Genomic DNA, 18,856 nt, shown 5'->3' on the forward strand with positions numbered 1-18,856 from the left:
TTTATTTATTTATTTATATTTATTTATTTTTTTTGAGACAAAGTCTTGGCTTTGTTGCCCAGGCTAGAGGGAGTGCCATGGTGTCAGCCTAGTTCACAGCAACCTCAAACTCCTGGGCTCTAGCAATCCTACTGCCTCAGCCTCCTGAGTAGCTAGGACTACAGGCATGCGCCACCATGCCTGGCTAAGTTTTTGTATATATATTAGTTGGCCAATTAATTTCTTTCTATTTATAGTAGAGACAGGGTCTCTCTCTTGCTCAGGCTGGTTTCGAACTGCTTACCTCGATCAATCCACCCACCTTGGCCTCCCAGAGTGCTAGGATTGTAGGCGTGAGCCACCGCGCCCGGCCAAATAGGAGTACTTTTTAAAATGTACATTCTTTCACATTCCCAAACATTATTATTTATGATGGTACCAGGCATGGGTCAATTATTTTTGTATACATGCTATGGAGTCTCAAATTTGGATCATGTCCATTTCTGACACAGATATTTTTATATTTTCATGTCTACCCACATTTTTCTTTTTTGTCTGTTGGATATCCTAAGTCTTCTGACTTCTATCTTGTTCTCTCTGCTTTGTGCAATCAGAATGCTATCATGTTTGGGAAGAAGCGGCACACAGATGTACAATTCTACACAGAAGTAGGAGAGATAACCACGGATTTGGGGAAACATCAGCATATGCATGACCGAGATGACCTCTATGCTGAACAGGTCTGTGAAATTTAGTATTGTATTTATAGGGTAGTGAAGTAGGATGAGGTCCAAATCTGAGCTCAGGAATTGTTATATTTTATAAAAAAAAACAACTTCCAAATCTGCTTTTGCAGAACAACTCAAGTATTTGCTGAGATGATGTAGTGTAATGGCTTATGTATGAGAGTTAGGTTGCAGACACAGCTTGATAGTTAATAGTGTGGTGGCCTTAAATAGGGTGTATGTACATAATGTTATCATAATTATGAGAATTAAGGACTACAAAAGCACTTAAGACTTTCTGAGGGGAGGTACAATTAATAACATGATGGCTACAGTTAATATTTTTCTTCTGCAGATGGAACGAGAAATGAGGCACAAACTGAAAACAGCATTTAAAAACTTCATTGAGAAAGTAGAGGCTCTAACTAAGGAGGAACTGGAATTTGAAGTGCCTTTTAGGGACCTGGGGTAACATATCTCATCTTCTTTTTGGCCTGAAGTTTCACTGCTCTGCCTTTTAGAAAAATTTATTAGTCTTCCTTTAATAATGATTAAACATATCATATCCCCTTTTACTATGACTAATAATCTTTGCAGTATGCACTTCCTCTTGAAAATTTTTGAGAATTTGAGTGAGTGGCTAAGACTGAGGCTTCCTCTTTAGATGAGTCTCCAGTGAGTGTGCTAGAGCCATGTTTGCAATGGAGAAAGGGAAGAGTTTGCTGTGGCAGCAGCAGTTTCTCTTGTGATGAGCTCAGTCTTTATGAGTTTCTTTGTTCTCTTTCAGATTTAATGGAGCTCCCTATAGGAGCACTTGCCTCCTGCAGCCCACTAGTAGTGCGCTGGTAAATGCTACAGAATGGGTCAGTATTTCTTACCTCTGTTCAGTAAAATTGTTACACGAAAGGAGAGTAGGTGTTTTGATCTTAATTATTTTGATTTTCCTTTCTTTTTTTTCTTTTTGGAGACAAGAGTCTTGCTTTGTTATCCAGGTTAGAGGTGCATGATAATAGCTCAATACAACTTCCTAACTCCTGGACTCAAGCCTGCCCCCTGAGTAGCTGGGACTAAAGCACGTGCCACCATGCCCAAATATTTTTTTATTTTTTGAAAAGATGGGGTCATCATGTTGCCCTTGCTGGTCTCAAACTCCTGGTCTCAAGCATTCCTCACACCTTGGTCTCCCAAAGTGCTAGGATTTCAGACGTGAGCTGCTATGCCTGGCCCTGATTTTCATTTTTGATATTTACTTATTTTAGACTTAAATTATCCAACAAATGATTCTTTGTTTTTTTGTTTTTTCTTTATTTGTTTGGGGGTTTTTTTGTTGTTTTTTTGTTTGTTTGTTTTTTGAGACAGAGTCTCACATTGTTGCCCACGTTAGAGTGAGTGTCGTGGTGTCAGCCTAGCTCATAGCAACCTCAAACTCCTGGGCTCAAGCAATCCTACTGCCTCAGCCTCCCAAGTAGTCCCAAGCTGGGACTACAGGCATGTACCACCATGCCCGGCTAATTTTTTCTACATATATTAGTTGGCCAATTACTTTCTTTCTATATTTAGTAGAGACGGGGTCTCGCTCTTGCTCAGGCTGGTTTTGAACTCTTGACCTCGAGCAATCCACCCGCCTTGACCTCCCAGAGTGCTAGGATTACACAGGTGTGAGCCACCACGCCAGGCCTATTGTTTTTTTTTTGTTTTTCTTTGAGACAGAGTCTCGCTCTGTTGGCCAGGCTAGTGTGCTGTGGCATCAGCCTAGCTCACAGCAACCTCAAACTCCTGGGCTCAAGCAATCCTTCTGCCTCAGCCTCCCAAGTAGCTGGGACTACTGGCATGCGCCACCATGCCCAGCTAATTTTTTCTGTATATTTTTAGTTGGCCACTTAATTTCTTTCTATTTTTAGTAGAGACGGTGTCTCACTCTTGCTCTGGCTGGTCTCGAACTTCTGACCTTGAGCAATCCTCCCGCCTCGGCCTCCCAGAGTGCTAGGATTATAGGCATGAGCCACCGCTCCGGCCTGTTTGCTTTTTTGATACAGAGTCTTTCTCTGTTGCCTAGGCTAGGGTGCCATGGCATCAGCCTAGCTCACAGCAACCTCAAAGTCCTGGGCTCAAGTGATCCTCCTGCCTCAGCCTCCTGAGTAGCTGGGACAACAGGTGCCCACCACCGCTAATTTTTTTTCTATTTTTAGTAGAAACAGGGTCTCACTCTTGCTTAAGATGGTCTCAAACCCCTGAGCTCAAACGATCCTCCACCTTGGCCTCCCAGAGTGCTAGGATTACAGGCATGAGCCACCACTGTGCCCGGCCAGAACAAATGATTCTTTAAGTCTCTGTAAATAGTTTATTTTAAATAGTTACTTTGTGTAGCTTCCTCAAATTTATTTTCCTGTGAGAATACTTTGATCTTACAGATCTTTTTACTGGATCTTCTTAGTATGTAGTACTGCTTTAGTCTTTCCCCAAAAAACAACTTAGTGTTATCCTTTCTGTGGTGATTTAGCTCCTGAAAGTATTTGAAAATACCAATGCTTTAGGGGAAATATATGCTAATGATCCAGTTCCTCCCTTACAGCCACCCTTTGTGGTGACATTAGATGAAGTGGAGCTGATACACTTTGAACGGGTCCAGTTTCACCTGAAGAACTTCGATATGGTAATTGTCTACAAGGACTACAGCAAGAAAGTTACAATGATCAATGCCATTCCTGTAGCCTCTCTTGACCCCATCAAGGAATGGTTGAAGTAAGTAAATCTGCCAGCAATCTCCTGTTTACTCCATGAGCCCTGTTATAGAATTCAAGTGTGGTTTGTTGTACATAAAATCTACTAATGTACTTAAAGTTAGACTGCCTTTGGGTTGAGTTATGGACCAGGACTTGAAATTTTGGAATACATCAGACATGGGGCTGATCACTTTTTCCTAAATACCTAACATTAGTTTATGGATACTTACACAAGGAAAATGAAAATCTAAGATCTTTTTTGAGTCTACTTGACAGATGTATGAAATATCTATACATGTGTATAATTATTTACACAAAGCAGATGGCTTAGTTCTTACTAGTTCTCCGTTTTTACTGAAAGATAAAATAGAATTTTTTTAACATCCATATACTCATACTTTAAGTAAAAACATTTTTAATATGGAAATACCAGAATTCCAATAAACAGAGGTGTCACCCCTCCGTATAAAGGGTGATGCTTGCATAGCCATGAGTATAGTATGCTCTGCGCTTCCCCACTTCTTCATTATCTGGGAAGGAGAAGAGGCTATAAATGTAAATTTCCTCTTACGAAATTGGTTGCAAACTTATAAATAAGCTGAGAAAAATAGAAATCTTATGGTTTCCATAAGGATTTTCCTAAGAAACATGCAGATAGGCAATATATAACATCTCAAATATTATGTATATGATATATATGACCTTTAAATCAGCTTTCTTGAGGTACAATTTACATGTAATAAAATGCACCAATTTATGAGCTATGAGTTTTAACAAATATATACACTCTAATATACACCCTTACAATCAGGTTATAGAATGTTTTTGTTACTCCAAAAGTTATTCATACCTTTTTATATCTTTCATCCTTCACTTAGTATAATGCTTTTGAAATTTATCCAAGTTGATGAAATCTGACCGTCATCTTTTGTATTTAGTACTTCTGTTTCTCATGTCCTATCTTATACATTTTGCTTTCTGGAATTTATAGGTTTGGAGCTTATATATTTATGTTTGTGATCCATTTCAGGTTACATTTTATTGTGGTATAAGGTTCAAGTTACATACTTTGCATATAAATAGCCAATTATTCTGGCATCATTTATCAAAAAGATTATCCCTTCCCAGTTGAATTACCTAGCATCCTTGTAAAAAAACAAAAACCAAAAAAAAACAATTGACCGTGGAAGAGAGGGTCTATTTCTAGACTGTATTGTTTCATTAGTATATGTCTGTCATTATACAAGTATAATACTGTTTACATTGTTATAGCTTCATAGTTAATGTTGAAATTGCATAGTGTAAGTCCTGTACCTTTATTCTTTTTCATAATTATTTTGGATATTTTATATAAATTTTAGAATCATCTTGTTCATTTCCTCAAAAAAGCCTGAGGCAGTTTCAGTAGTTTGCATTGAATCTGTACATTAATTAGGGAATAATTAGCATCAGAACAATACTGAATCTTCTAATCTATGAACATGGAATCTCTCCCCATTTATTTAGGTCTTTTTCAATTTCTTTCAGCAGTGTTTTGTAGTTTACAATGTAGATCTTTTATGTATTTTGTTAAATTTATTCCTAAATACTGCATACTTTTGAAGTGATTATAAATGGTATTTTTAAAATTTTAATTTCCAGTTACTTGTTTCTAGTATAGAAAAATACAGTTGAATATTTTATATTGACTACTTATTTCCTATTTATACAATTGTATCATCTATGAATATAGTTTCACTTCCTCCTTCACAATCTCTGTGCCTTTTCTTTTTCTTGCCTTATTACACTGTCTAGAATTTCTAATATAATGCTGAATAGAAGTTGTGAGAACAGATATCCTTGTGTTGTTTTTGATTCTGAGAGGAAAGTATACAGTCTTTCACTATTAATATTACCTTGAGGTTTATTGGGGGGGGGTCTTTTATATTATTTACGTATTTACCATTCCCAGTGCTGTTCTTTCCATTGTATAGTTCCAAGCTTCTCTCTGCTTTGATTTTCCTTCTGCCTGATAAACCTCCTTTGAGCATTTAAGATGTAGGATTTCTGGCGACATATTCTCTCAACTTTTTTCTTGAAAAGTCTTTTATTTCACTTTGATTTCAGAAAGGTAATTTGCAATTCTAAATTAACAGTCTTCGAGTATGTAACTTAGGTTGCTCTGTTGTCTTCTGGTTTGCAGACTTTCTGATGAGATGTCTCCTGTCATTCTTTTTTCCTGTGTACACATTATCTTTTTTCCTCAGGCTGATTGAAGATTTTCTGTTCCTCATTGTTTTTCAGCAGTTTATTAGGTGCTTTGCTACAGTTTTATGTTTATTCTGCTTGGTGTTTATTGAGCTTCTAAGATATGTGGGTTTATAGCTTTCATCATATTTGGAAATGCTTTCATCATATTGGAAATAAAAAGTATGCAGTATTTAGGAATAAATTTAACAAAATACATAAAAGATCTACATTGTAAACTACAAAACACTGCTGAAAGAAATTGAAAAAGACCTAAATAAATGGGGAGAGATTCCATGTTCATAGATTAGAAGATTCAGTATTGTTCTGATGCTAATTATTCCCCATTATTCTTCAAATATTTTTGTTGTCTTCCCAGTCCTCCCCCCTTTTTTTCTGAGACTAATCAGACAAATATTTTTCATTTCTCTCATTATATTCAGATTTCCCTCTTCCTTCTTGGAGGATATTTATGATAGCTTTTTTAACATCTTTGTCTGCTACTTCCTTCCAACATGTTTGTATTTTCTGGATCTGTTTCTGTTGGTTGATTTTTCTCCTGATTCTTCATATACCTGGTAATTTGTGATTGGTTACCAAACATTGTGACTCTGTATTTTTGGCTGCCATATTGTGTTATGTTATTTTAATTTTTTTTAATTTTAGTCTAGGATACAGTCAAGTTTGATCTTTCAAGCCTTCTTTTGAAATGTCATTAGTGTGAGATTGGAACAGCTTTTAGTCTAGGGCTAATTAGCCTCACTACTGAGGCAATGCTCTTCTCTCCCTAATATCCCTATATATTTTGAGGTCTTTCCGCTGAAGCTGGTGGGAAGAATTATTTCTAGTTCTATGTGAGATCTGGAAGTCGTCTGGCCTACTGTTTTCCAATACTTCTTTGTGCAGCTCATTATCTTTCATGCATGTGTTGATCAGTCCTTGGCCAAAGACCTGGGAAGACACCCCTGTAGATCTCCAGAGCTTTCTCTCTGTGTAACTCTTTCCTCCAGTACTCTGCCCGACAAATTCTAGCAGTCTCAGCCTTCCCAAATCTAATTTTCTCTTTCAATTCCTGGAGACCACCAGGTTCTGGTTGAGGGTTCTCCCATCCTGCATAGCAGACTGGGAACCTGCCATTAGACAGAAAACTGGGACAATTATAAAACAATACCTTGTCTGTTTCCTTCTTTCAGGGATTATAGTCTTGTGCTTTTTATCCAATGTCCGAAAACTATTGCTTCATATTTTGTTTGGTTTTCTAGTTGTTCAAGGTAGAAAAGTAAATCTTGTCCTTGTTACTCCATCATTGCTGGAAGTGGAAGTTTCAGTGTACATAATATTGCCTAAAGTGCATTTATGCCAGTGGTTCTCAGGCAGATTTTAGGCTGAAGGTTTGTTATCTTTCCTACTGTCATTCATTACTTTAGTTGTCTTTTCTTATTCACCCACTTTAACACTTTAATTGCCATGTGAGTTGTATTAACTCGCATTTAAATACAAATTCACGAGCCTGGAGCCTCACAAATCATATGTAACTCACACATCTCTTTACCTTGGAAGCCATATGAACTGTTTTTCAAGTTGCATATAACTCATTCACAGAATACAATAAAAAATAAATTTTTCATTAAATTGGAAAGGATTGTTTTGTTTTTGGAGTCTTTACTCTATTTTCATAATAAGACACCAGGCCCCAAGAAAAAACAATTATTCTGGTTGAATTGAATAAGAGAAAGTCATTCGAGCATCTTCCAAATACCGTACACTTTAGGTACCTTAAAATCATCCCTACCTTCAAATAGACCTTGCATCAAATAAACAAGACATAGCAAAGCAGTGGAAGGTTGAGGAGGGAAGGCTAGGGCATGTGAAAATTGTCCCTGTTTCTTATTAATAATTATAGTAGTATGAGTGATCAAAGATATAAATTAAGAATCACTGAAGTGGTTATGGGTTATGAGTTAAGACTTGCAAATAAGACTGGAATCAGCAAGAGAGTGGGAGGAAAAGCATGGGTGAATAGGAGGGAAGACTAAGTGATAAACAGGGAAATTGGTGCTTATGGAAGAGAGGGAGGGGAATATCTGCTCTCATATATTTAGGAAAAGATTATCTGCTTTTCAGGGATGCTAATGAGCAAGATGACACTGGACATTTTCAGAAAATATAGAAGATTGGTTTTTACTTTGTAATGTCATTTCTCTCAGTTCCTGTGACCTGAAGTACACAGAAGGAGTACAGTCCCTCAACTGGACTAAAATCATGAAGACCATTGTTGATGACCCTGAAGGCTTCTTTGAACAAGGTGGCTGGTCTTTCCTGGAGCCTGAGGGTGAGGTGCGTGAGTGTGGGGTTTCTTTTCTGGTACATAGTGTTGCCTGCTGTCATTTGGGCAGTTAGAAGAATGGCATATATATAGTACATAGGGGACCAGACCAACTGGGAGAAGCTCTAAACACAACATAGTATTATTGTTTCTCCAAATGAGTTTTACAGGTGAATGATAAATTGCTTACACATTGATAGCTACTGGTAAGATTTCATTGAAATTATAAAAAAAAAAACTGTTCCTCAGTGAGTTTTCTTAGTATTTAGAAAAAATATTTTGAGGACATTTTGCAAAAACTATTTTCTAATCCATTGAAGTGAAAATAGAGGGAAAAAATTATTTTTTAAAAAATGGTCCTCCCACCTCTGCATAATGCATTTTTATAAAGGGTCTTTCTGTTGTTAATTTGCCTGGGTAAGGAAGGATATAGTGAGTCTTTGAGAAATATTAATTAGATGTTTAAGGTATCTAATAATGGCACCTTACCAATAATTTTAGACAAATGATTTTATCTCTTGGTCACTCAGGTTTTCTGTTTTTGTTAAAAATGGGTTGAATTAATTAAGTTAATAAGGTGAATATAAAAAAATAAAAACAATAAATATTATTGTGCTGTTTCTAACTCACCAGGGGAGTGATGCTGAGGAAGGAGATTCAGAGTCTGAAATTGAAGATGAGACTTTTAATCCTTCAGAAGATGACTATGAAGAGGAAGAGGAGGACAGCGATGAAGATTATTCTTCAGAAGCAGAAGAATCAGGTTAGTCTTTACTGAGAAAAGTTTGTCATGGCTTCCTAATCTGATGTCATTTCTGAGAAGTTTTTTTTTGGAAAGGAAGAATTCTGTCATTTCATTCCATTCCTGCATAAGAACTAATGCTTAATTAATTTTATTTCAGACTATTCTAAGGAATCGTTGGGCAGTGAAGAAGAGAGTGGAAAGGATTGGGATGAACTGGAGGAAGAAGCCCGAAAAGGTTAAAAGAAATTTTGCTGTTGTTTTTATTTATTTTACTTATTCATTTATTTACATACAGATTTTCTAACATGTTTTAGTATTTTGAAGTGGTAGCCATAGTTGCCTAATGAGAGTAACAAAAGAACACTATAAAACTGATTTAGGCCGAGGTAGTGGCTCACTATGCTCAGCCTATAATCCTAGCACTCTGGGAGGCCGAGGCAGGAGGATTGCTTGAGGTCAGGAGTTCAAGACCAGCCTGAGCAAGAGCGAGACTCCGTCTCTACTATAAATAGAAATTATTTGACCAACTAATATGTATAGAAAAAATCAGCCGAGCATGGTGGCACATGCCTGTAGGCCGGGCTACTTGGGAGGCTGAGGCAGCAGGATTGCTTGAGCCCAGGAGTTTGAGGTTGCTGTGAGCTAGGCTGATGACATGGCACTCACTCTAGCCTGGGCAACAGGGTGAGACTCTGTCTCAAAAAAAAAAAGTGTCAGAAGAAATGAGCTGACAACTAAAAATATATATGTAAAATTAACCAGGCATGGTGGTGCATGCCTGTAGTCCCAGCTACTCGGGAGGCTGAGCCCAGGAGTTTGAGGTTGCTGTGAGCTAGGCTTATGCCACGGCACTCTAGCCGGGACAAGAGACTCTGTCTCAAAAAAAAAAATTAATAAAAAACAAAACTGATTTGGAGCCATCGCTACAACTTAACTGAACAAAGAGAAAATGAGGTCTGCAATGTGTTCATACTTTCCAGTGGGCATGACTGTGCCTAACTGGATGCTTTATTCATCTGCCCAAATCCCTAGTGTACTCATAGCCATGATAGCCACATAGTCATGTAAGAATCCAAACTTTGTCTATTTAGTTTCCAAATCTGCATCCTTTAATAGTCTTAACTTTCTCAGCCTCTTCCAGGTTAGGAATGTCTTTTTTTTTTTTTTCTTTTTCTTTTTTTTTTCTTTGAGACAGAGTCTCTCTCTGTTGCCCAGGCTAGAATGCTGTTGCATCAGCCTAGCTCACAGCAAACTCAAACTGCTAGGCTCAAGTGATCCTAGGATCAAGTGATCCAGGAGGCTGCCTCAGCCTCCCGATTAGCTGGTACTATAGGCACACTCCACCATGCCTGGCTAATTTTTTCTATTTTTAGTAGAGACAGGGTTTCCCTCTTGCTCAGGCTGGTTTCAAACTCCTGAACTCAAGCAATCCTTCCTCCTCAGCCTCCCAGAGTGCTAGGATTATAGGTGTGAGCCATCACTGGCCAGGAATGTCTTTATGATGCTAATCTAGTTACTCTGAAACCAAATCCCAAATATAAATTAAAAATGAAAAGGAAATATTTGTTATCTTCTATGTCTAAAACATTGTAATAAGTTCTTTAAATTATTCTTCCTTTTATAAATAAACCAGGGCTCAGAAAAGTTAAATATTTATCCAAGATCCAGTCTGACTCCGAAGTATATTCTCCCAGTAATATTAGGTACCTAAAGTTAATCTACAATTAACTAATAATGCCTCTTTCTTCTGTTTAGCGGACCGTGAAAGTCGTTATGAGGAAGAAGAAGAACAGAGTCGAAGTATGAGCCGGAAGAGGAAAGCATCTGTGCACAGTTCAGGCCGTGGCTCTAACCGTGGTTCCAGACACAGCTCTGCACCTCCCAAGAAAAAGAGGAAGTAACTTCTGAACTTTGGCCCTGAGCTCCATTCTTTCTGCAGCCAACCCCTGAAAATTTTACATGACATAGAAACTGTATTCTTCCTTTTGTTTTCTTTTGAAGTTTTGCCATTTGTGTTTATGGGTTTAGGGGGCCATTTGTGTGGACCAATCTACTGGGGAATTCCAGGCCCACCAGGACACGTGCTGATGGCCCCATTCAGATGGCAAGGGAGGAGGTGTTCTTGAAGACGGGCAGAGGCTCCCACTGTTAATAAATATCGTTTCATTCCTCTCTCTTCCTGTCAGCTTCTGCCAGGACATCGATGGCTTCTGACATCTTATTTTTGGGTGTCTCAAAGCTATATTTCCAAGACAATGGTACAAAGTGACCCTTATCTACCTGTACCATGGTTCTTGACCAGCAGATTGAATCCTCCATCCTACCCTACTGCCATGACCTTCCTCACATCTCTTTAAGTTTTCTCTTGGCAATACTCAAGAAAAGATTCTTGGAATTTGCTAATGAATGGTTGTGATAAACCATACAACTTAAGTTAGTGAGGCAATTTGGGCTGGTGCCTTCGTCTGAGTTTTCCTGTTTTCTTGACTCATGCAGATTCTGAGGTATTTCTGCTGCTTTGGAAGACATAAGAAACAGTGACACTCCTGGCTCGGTTATTTCTCCTTACAAATTCACACATGGTACAATGATATAAGGCAAAATTACCACTGTCTTTTTTTTTCTGATATATCTAAGGAAGAATGGTTGTGCCTCGTATACTGCTTCTAGTGAAATCTAGAGGAAGGCTCAAGGAGTCAACATTTAGGTCTGGAAAGGGCAAGTCATGCCTTGGGCCTAGAATACCTTGATGAGAAAAGAGAAGAGGAAGGGAGGCCATATCTACAACACAGCCTCTCATCACTGCTGCTCCTTATTTTTACTTGTCTTGCATTGTCCTGTATTTATCACAGTTTCTGTTGAACAGCTTTTTAAGTATTTGGGGAGTTTATCTTGCCATCCTCCCCTTCTGGTTCTCTGCACCCACCTGTCCCACTGCATTTCCTTCCGTGTTCCGTGACTTTAAAAGAAGGGGGGGGAGGGTTCTTGGATTTTATGTTTGTTTGTTTTTTCTCTTTAGCAGTAGGACTTGATATTTTCAATTTTGGAAGAACTAAAAGCTAAATAAACTGTGGGGTTTTTTTGTTGTTGTTTTGTTTTTATAAATTCACCTTTTTTGACTGTTCTCCAGTACTTGAAAGCAAGTCTTCTGTTCTTAGATATGTGGGGCAAAAATTAAAAAAAAAAGAAAGAAAACAAGTCTGCTTCTCACCTGGTAAAGCACTAAGGTGTTAGAGAAAAATACCTTTATCCGGCTAGTCTTAAAAAAATTAACTTTCATCATTCTAAACTTTCATTGGTAGGTTCAGAGATACTAGACATCACAGTAAACCAAATTCATGGTATAGCAAGTTACTTTATAAGAGAATTTTTACTATGTTTCCCTCAGATTTTAGAATGGAATAACACTTGTTCCTTCATGAAAACAAATCCTCAGTCATCTCCTTGTAAATAGCATGGAGGGCAGCAGCTGCTTGAAGGGAAACCTTCAGCCTTCCTATTGGGGTAGCCTGGTCTTCAGGGCTAACAACTGTTGGGAAAGGAAAAGAATAGTGTCAGACAACAGCATCTTTCAGTTAAACTCTTTAATACCTGGTATGTGTTGGGTTAGATGCTGGTGATAGTAAATGAAGTCACTAGGCCATTTAATAAGGGGACTGAGTTAATGGAGGAGGAAGGAATATAGGGTCATTACAATATATTGTGTAGATGCTATAACAAAAGCTTATGGTGCTTTGGGGACACAAAGGGGGACCTACACCAGAATGGAGAAATTGGAAAAGGGTTTCTGGAAATAATTCAAGAGCTAAGTCTTTAAAAATGTAGAAGTAGGCTGGGCGTGGTGGCTCACACCTGTAATCCTAGCACTCTTGGAGGCCGAGGCAGGCGGATCATTTGAGCTCAGGAGTTCAAGACCAGCCCTAAGCAAGAGCAAGACCCCATCTCTACTAAAAATAGAAACAAATTAATTGACCAACTAAAAATATAGAAAAAATTAGCCAGGCATGGTGGTACATGCCTGTAGTCCCAGCTACCCAGGAGGCTGAAGCAGAAGGATCACTTGAGCCCAGGAGTTTGAGGTTGCTGTGAGCTAGGCTGATGCCATAGCACTCTAGCCTGGGCAACAGAGTGAGACTCTGTCTTAAAAAAAAAGATATAAGAGTATGATGAGTTTGGAAAACTGCAAGAAATTTAGTTTCAACTGAAGATACTAGAAGTGGCTTTCTATGTGGGTTTTAGAAAGATGACTCCATTATTGGAGAATATATTCAAAGGGAGCACAGGTAAACTGGGAGAGGAGTTATAAGACTATTGTGGTAATTCCATGGGGAATGAAGGTCTGAAGTTTAACAGTAGGGGTGGAGAAATGGGGACAAATTCAAAACATTTAAGAGGTAAACTTAGAATTTTGTGATTGAATGTTGGGAGTGAGGAATAGGTTGGAATAAAGGATGACTATTCTAATTTGGATAACAAGATGAACAGTGGCTAAGAATATAAGATACATTGTAGCCTTTAATTCCTCTTGTGATATAAAAAAAATGAATAAAAAATAATTTAAAAAAAAAGAATATAAGGTACAAAGTTGTCATCAGGAGAGTTTGAGGTACCAACAGGACATCCAAGTAGTGATATCTATTAGTCTGTTGAAGTCTAGATTGTATTAAAGATCTGGTCTAGAAATTTGTGATTATTTCTAGACTATAATTAAAAGCCTATGAGTGGCCGGGCACGGTGGCTCAAGCCTGTAATCCTAGCACTCTGGGAGGCCGAGGCGGGCGGATTGCTCGAGGTCAGGAGTTCGAAACCAGCCTGAGCAAGAGCAAGATCCTGTCTCTACTATAAATAGAAAGAAATTAATTGGCCAACTAATATATATATATATAAAATTAGCCGGGCATGGTGGTGCATGCCTGTAGTCCCAGCTACTCGGGAGGCTGAGGCAGAAGGATTGCTTGAGCCCAGGAGTTTGAGGTTGCTGTGAGCTAGGCTGACGCCATGGCACTCACTCTAGCCTGGGCAACAAGCGAGACTCTGTCTCAAAAAAAAAAAAAAAAAAAAGCCTATGAGTGAGCCAGGTGCAGTGGCTCTCGCCTGTAATCCTAGCACTCTGGGAGGCCAAGGCAGGAGGATAAGGTCAGGAGTTCAAAACCAGCCTGAGCAAGAGTGAGACCCCATCTCTACTAAAAAGAGAAAAATTAATTGGCCAACGAAAAATATATATAGAAAAAATTAGGAGGGCATGGTGGTGCATGCCTGTAGTCCCAGCTACTCGGGAGGCTAAGGCAGTAGGATGGCTTGAGCCCCGGAGTTTTGAGGTTTCTGTGAGCTAGGCTTGAGGTTTCTGTGAGCTAGGCTGACGCCATGGCACTCTAACCCAGGCAACAGAGTGAGACTCTGACTCAAAAAAAAAAAAAAAGCCTGAGAGTGGATACAATCACACAGGAAGAGGGTATGTGGAGGGAAAAAAAAAAAGACCAAGGATTGATTTAGGAGAATCCTACATTTAAAGGAATAGACAAGGAAAAGGAAACCTACAAAGGAAAAAAGACCACCCAAAGAGTGATATGGAGTCATAATGACCTAAAAAGCAAAGAAGAAGAAAATTTAAAAAGGGGAATGAGCAATGATACTGAAGTTTAGAAAGGTCAAGTAAGATGAATAATAAAACCAATTGTATTTGGCAATTAGAAAAACTGGTAACATGCAGTAAAGTGCTTGGAATGTAAAGGATCTTAATGAAAGAGTATCTGTGAAGTACAAAAGCAGTACTGTGGACTGATCACTGAGAAAGAATATCAAGGAGCTGAGTTTTAAAGCAGAGTTTTGTTTTTGAAATCAGACCAACATGGATAAAGCCTGTGTGTAAGGGAGGCCATAATAAGGAAATCACTATAAATTTTTTTGATGATTAAGAATAAAACTTGAGAAGCATTCATTGGCTTTGGAGATTTTGAAGTCACTAAAGAAAGCTTAAGGTGGTTTTCCTTATATATAAAGGGCATGGAGGTCAAGAAGAGCACGGAATGTTTAGGGATGGGAACAGAACTAGAAATTGGGAGTGAGCTGGAAAATGGCTGGCACAGGTAACATCACTTGCCACATGCCAGGCTCTGTCCTAAGCCTTTAATCCTTTCTTCATCCCTTATTTAACTGTTCCCTTAGTCTTCACAACAATCCTAGAGGATAGGGACTGCTATTATCCCCATTTTAGAGTTGAGGAAACAGGCACAGAGAGGTTAAATAACTATCAAGATCAGCTGGAAAGATACTAGAGGAATATAATGAATCGCTAAAATTTGAGCTTTTTTTGTTTTTGAGACAAAGTCTCAACTCTGCTGCCCAGGCTAGAGTGCCATGGCATCAGCCTAGCTCACAACAACCTCAAACTCCTGGGCTCAGTGATCCTTCTGCCTCAGCCTCCTGAGTAGCTGGGACTACAGGCATGTGCCACCATGCCCAGCTAATTTTTTCTATTTATATTTTTAGTTGGCCAATTAATTTGTTTCTATTTTTAGTAGAGACGAGGTCTTGCTCTTGCTCAAGCTGGCTTTGAACTCCTGACCTTGAGCAATCCACCTGCTTCGGCCTCCCAGAGTGCTAGGATTACAGGCGTGAGCCACCCCGCCTGGCCCATAACATTTGAACTTTTTAACACTTGGTTTGAGAAGTATTTCTCAAAAACATTTTATTGTGATCACTAAGCAATTTTATAGTTTGATTCATTAAACAACTGTACATAAAACAAGTTTCACAAAACAATATGTGCAATGTGCTGATATTTTCTTTTCCATAGTTTGCTTTTTTTCAAATTCTCATGACTTGCTAATTTAATTTCACTATCCACTAATGGGTTGATGAAACATTGGTCTAGTGGATAATTTTAAATGCCCAATAGATCCTAGCAGATAAGACAGGTAAAGTCCAGAGTATGTAAGGTAATGAGAGCAGTGAGGACTGGACAAAGCAGTGTTAAGGGAGCAGGAGTAGAACTAAAAAATCAAGCTCTTAGAAGCACAGCTAAACCTGATTAACCTGAAAAGAAGGAATTACTGAAAAGGATACATTCTAAAGGCGTTTAAATGCAAATATTTTTAAAGCATGCTGATATATAGCAAACTAGAAGGATTTAAGAAGAATGCAATGATTAAATTTATTATGTAGAAACATTTACTGTAGTAGACGGAAATGGGGTGGCAGAAACCAGTGTTAAGGAGACCAGTTTAGAAAACAATTACATTTCCACAGACCCATTCAGTCTTAAAAAAAAAAAAAACAAAACAAAAAAAAAAACAATTACAGTAGTGAGGATGTAGTCAAAATATAAGCAGAATGTCTAAGACTTGGTGACCAATGAATATAAGGGAAGAGAAAGGAGTTGGTGTTTGTATAAGAGACTGAGTGCATGATAACACATCAATAGAGATGGAGTATTAACTGCCTTTACAAACCTTTTATGCTCAAGAAAGGTCAGAAATTCTGATGTTTAAATTTGATTGAAATGAAAAGATCTTATCTTTTAAAAAATTCCCTATCTCAAACATTAGAGATTCAAAAACAAAGTCTAGTTGTATATAGGGGCTAAAATATACAACTGAATGCTTTCATGTCGGATCCAGAAATAAATACAGCTATAAGGATAAGATTTCAATTTAGTTTGTGTCTCACCAATTTCACAGTGATAATTATGTATTGAAGGTAAACAGAAAAAGTACTCATTATTAGAATGATTTCCATAGAAGTAAATGGAACTGAGAAGCACAAAAATTTATTACTCACTATCTAGCTCTTGCTCTAGAATATCTCTTCCTGATTCCAGGATCTGCCATAGTTCAAGATATGCATATCCTACTTCTTGACATTCTTTCTTTTCCTCATCCATAGGATCACTTACGACTGTAAACTTTAAACTAAAAAGAAAGGAAAAGAAATATTCCATTTAACTTGGCACTGTAAATACTCTTATGCTTTAAAAATAAAATAAGGATAAAAGTAATCATAAAGGATACTGTGCTTCCTCTTGTGAACTAAAATAAAATCTTAAGGCTTACCCCACACACACACACTGGCTGACTGAATGGAGCCCCCCCTGGCTAAGGGGATATCCTAAAACTAAATTGCCTGCCACAAGGAGGGAGGTCAGATAGACCTCATCATGCCCCCCTCCCTTCTTGGAGACATCCTTTGTAACCCGTTAACAGGCCTAAGGCTATGCAAGACAAACCTGTAGGTCCTCAATTTACACAGCAAATATATGTCCCATGGCTTCTCTCTGATTAATAGCTCATTATCGTAATACATTCCAAGCCTTTAGACAAAGCTTCATATCTCTAACCAATTACAAGTCAAAGAATCTTCAAACCACCTATAACCTGTAAGCACCTCCCCTTCAAGATGGCCCACCTTTTTAGGCCAAACCAATGTATGCATTCCACATATTGATTTATCACTTTATCTGTAACCCCTGTCTCCCTGAAATGTATAAAACCAAACTGTAACCCAGCAATACCAAGTCCACTTGCTCAAGGCTTCTTGGGTGTGGCTCGGGTCATGGTCCTCAAATTTGGCTCTGAATAAATCTCTTTAAAACTCTTTTACAGGCCAGGCATGATGGCTCACACCTGTAATCCTAGCACTCTGGAAGGCCGAGGCGGGAGGATTGCTCAAGGTCAGGAGTTGGAAACCAGCCTGAGCAAGAGCGACACCCCATCTCTACTAAAAATAGAAAGAAATTAATTGGATAACTAAAAATATATAGAAAAAATTAGCCGGGCATGGTGGCGCATGCCTGTAGTCCCAGCTACTTGGGAGACTGAGGCAAGAGGATCGCCTGAGCCCAGGAGTTTGAGGTTGCTGTGAGCTAGGCTGATACCACAGCACTCTAGCAGGGGCAATAGAGTGAGACTCTGTCTCAAAAAAAAAAAAAAAAAAAATATATATATATATATTTTCATATATATATAATAAAATTATTTTACAGTTTGGCTTTTTTTTTGTTAACACTCTGAATCACCTTTCCCTTGCTTCCATTTACAAGTCATTAACAAGTAAAAGAGTGAGGAATCAGTGTAATTTAACTACCAACAGGTCTTCTGGAAGTTGAGAGAGAAGCGAGGGTGACATGGTAGCTGCCACTGCAGCCACCTTGGGATAATAAGCCAGGATCTGCCATACCTATTAATTAACTATGGAGGATTATACCAAAATAGAGAAAATTGGAGAAGGTACCTATGGAGTTGTGTATAAGGGTAGACACAAAACTACAGGCCAAGTGGTAGCCATGAAGAAAATCAGACTAGAAAGTGAAGAGGAAGGGGTTCTTGGTACTGCAATTCGGGAAATTTCTCTATTAAAAGAACTTTGTCATCCAAATATAGTCAGTCTTCAAAATGTGCTTATGCAGGATTCCAGGTTGTATCTCATCTTTGAATTTCTTTTCATGGACTCAAGAAATATTTGGATTCTATCCCTCCTGGTCAGTTCATGGATTCTAAACTTGTTAAGAGTTACTTATACCAAATCCTACAGGGGACTGTTTTGTCACTCTAGAAGAGTTCTTCACAGAGACTTAAAACCTCAAAATCTATTGATTGATGACAAAGGAACAATTAAACTGGCTAATTTTGGCCTTGCCAGAGCTTTTGGAATACCTATTAGAGTATATACACATGAGGTAGTAACGCTCTGGTACAGATCCCCAGAAGTATTGCTGGGGTCAGCTCATTACTCGACTCCAGTTGACATTTGAAGTATAGGCACCATATTTGCAGAATTAGCAACTAAGAAACCACTTTTCCATGGGGATTCAGAAACTGATCAACTCTTCAGGATTTTCAGAGTTTTGGGCATACCCAACAATGAAGTGTGGCCAGACGTGGAATCTTTACAGGACTATAAGAATACATTTCCCAAGTGGAAACCAGGAAGCCTGGCATCCTATGTCAAAAACGTGGATGAAAATGGCTTAGATTTGCTCTCGAAAAGGTTACTCTATGATCCTGCCAAACGAATTTCTGGCAAGATGGCACTGAATCATCCATATTTTAATGATTTGGACAATCAGATTAAGAAGATGTAGCTTTTTGATAAAAAGTTTCCACATTATATCCAGAACAGATGGTTGTATTTTTTA

At 38.3% G+C, this 18,856-nt stretch overlaps 2 protein-coding genes and 1 pseudogene across 3 annotated transcripts in view; 2 read left to right on the forward strand and 1 right to left on the reverse strand.

Annotated features, from left to right (window-relative positions):
• The window catches only part of SUPT16H (SPT16 homolog, facilitates chromatin remodeling subunit), a 35,828-nt gene extending 24,022 nt beyond the window's left edge, over positions 1 to 11,806 (forward strand). Inside the window, exons 19-26 of the mRNA XM_012752645.2 lie at positions 594 to 719; positions 1,060 to 1,172; positions 1,492 to 1,567; positions 3,277 to 3,446; positions 7,861 to 7,990; positions 8,613 to 8,742; positions 8,882 to 8,959; positions 10,480 to 11,806. Coding sequence (XP_012608099.1) covers positions 594 to 719; positions 1,060 to 1,172; positions 1,492 to 1,567; positions 3,277 to 3,446; positions 7,861 to 7,990; positions 8,613 to 8,742; positions 8,882 to 8,959; positions 10,480 to 10,625 — 969 coding nt within the window. The 3' untranslated portion in view covers positions 10,626 to 11,806. The remainder of the gene's footprint in view (positions 1 to 593; positions 720 to 1,059; positions 1,173 to 1,491; positions 1,568 to 3,276; positions 3,447 to 7,860; positions 7,991 to 8,612; positions 8,743 to 8,881; positions 8,960 to 10,479) is intronic.
• A 253-nt stretch (positions 11,807 to 12,059) lies between these two features.
• RPGRIP1 (RPGR interacting protein 1) overlaps positions 12,060 to 18,856 on the reverse strand; it is an 82,936-nt gene continuing 76,139 nt past the window's right edge. For both annotated transcript variants that reach the window (XM_020285884.2, XM_076004198.1), the window contains 2 exons: positions 16,504 to 16,634; positions 12,060 to 12,253 (listed from right to left, as the gene is read on the reverse strand). In XM_020285884.2, the coding sequence (XP_020141473.2) occupies positions 12,141 to 12,253; positions 16,504 to 16,634 (244 nt within the window). In that variant the 3' untranslated portion in view covers positions 12,060 to 12,140. The remainder of the gene's footprint in view (positions 12,254 to 16,503; positions 16,635 to 18,856) is intronic.
• LOC105864663 (cyclin-dependent kinase 1 pseudogene) lies at positions 17,888 to 18,802 on the forward strand (annotated as a pseudogene).

The sequence above is a fragment of the Microcebus murinus genome, chromosome 6 (genome assembly GCF_040939455.1).
Source record: "Microcebus murinus isolate Inina chromosome 6, M.murinus_Inina_mat1.0, whole genome shotgun sequence".
In the NCBI taxonomy this organism is placed as follows: Eukaryota; Metazoa; Chordata; class Mammalia; order Primates; family Cheirogaleidae; genus Microcebus; species Microcebus murinus.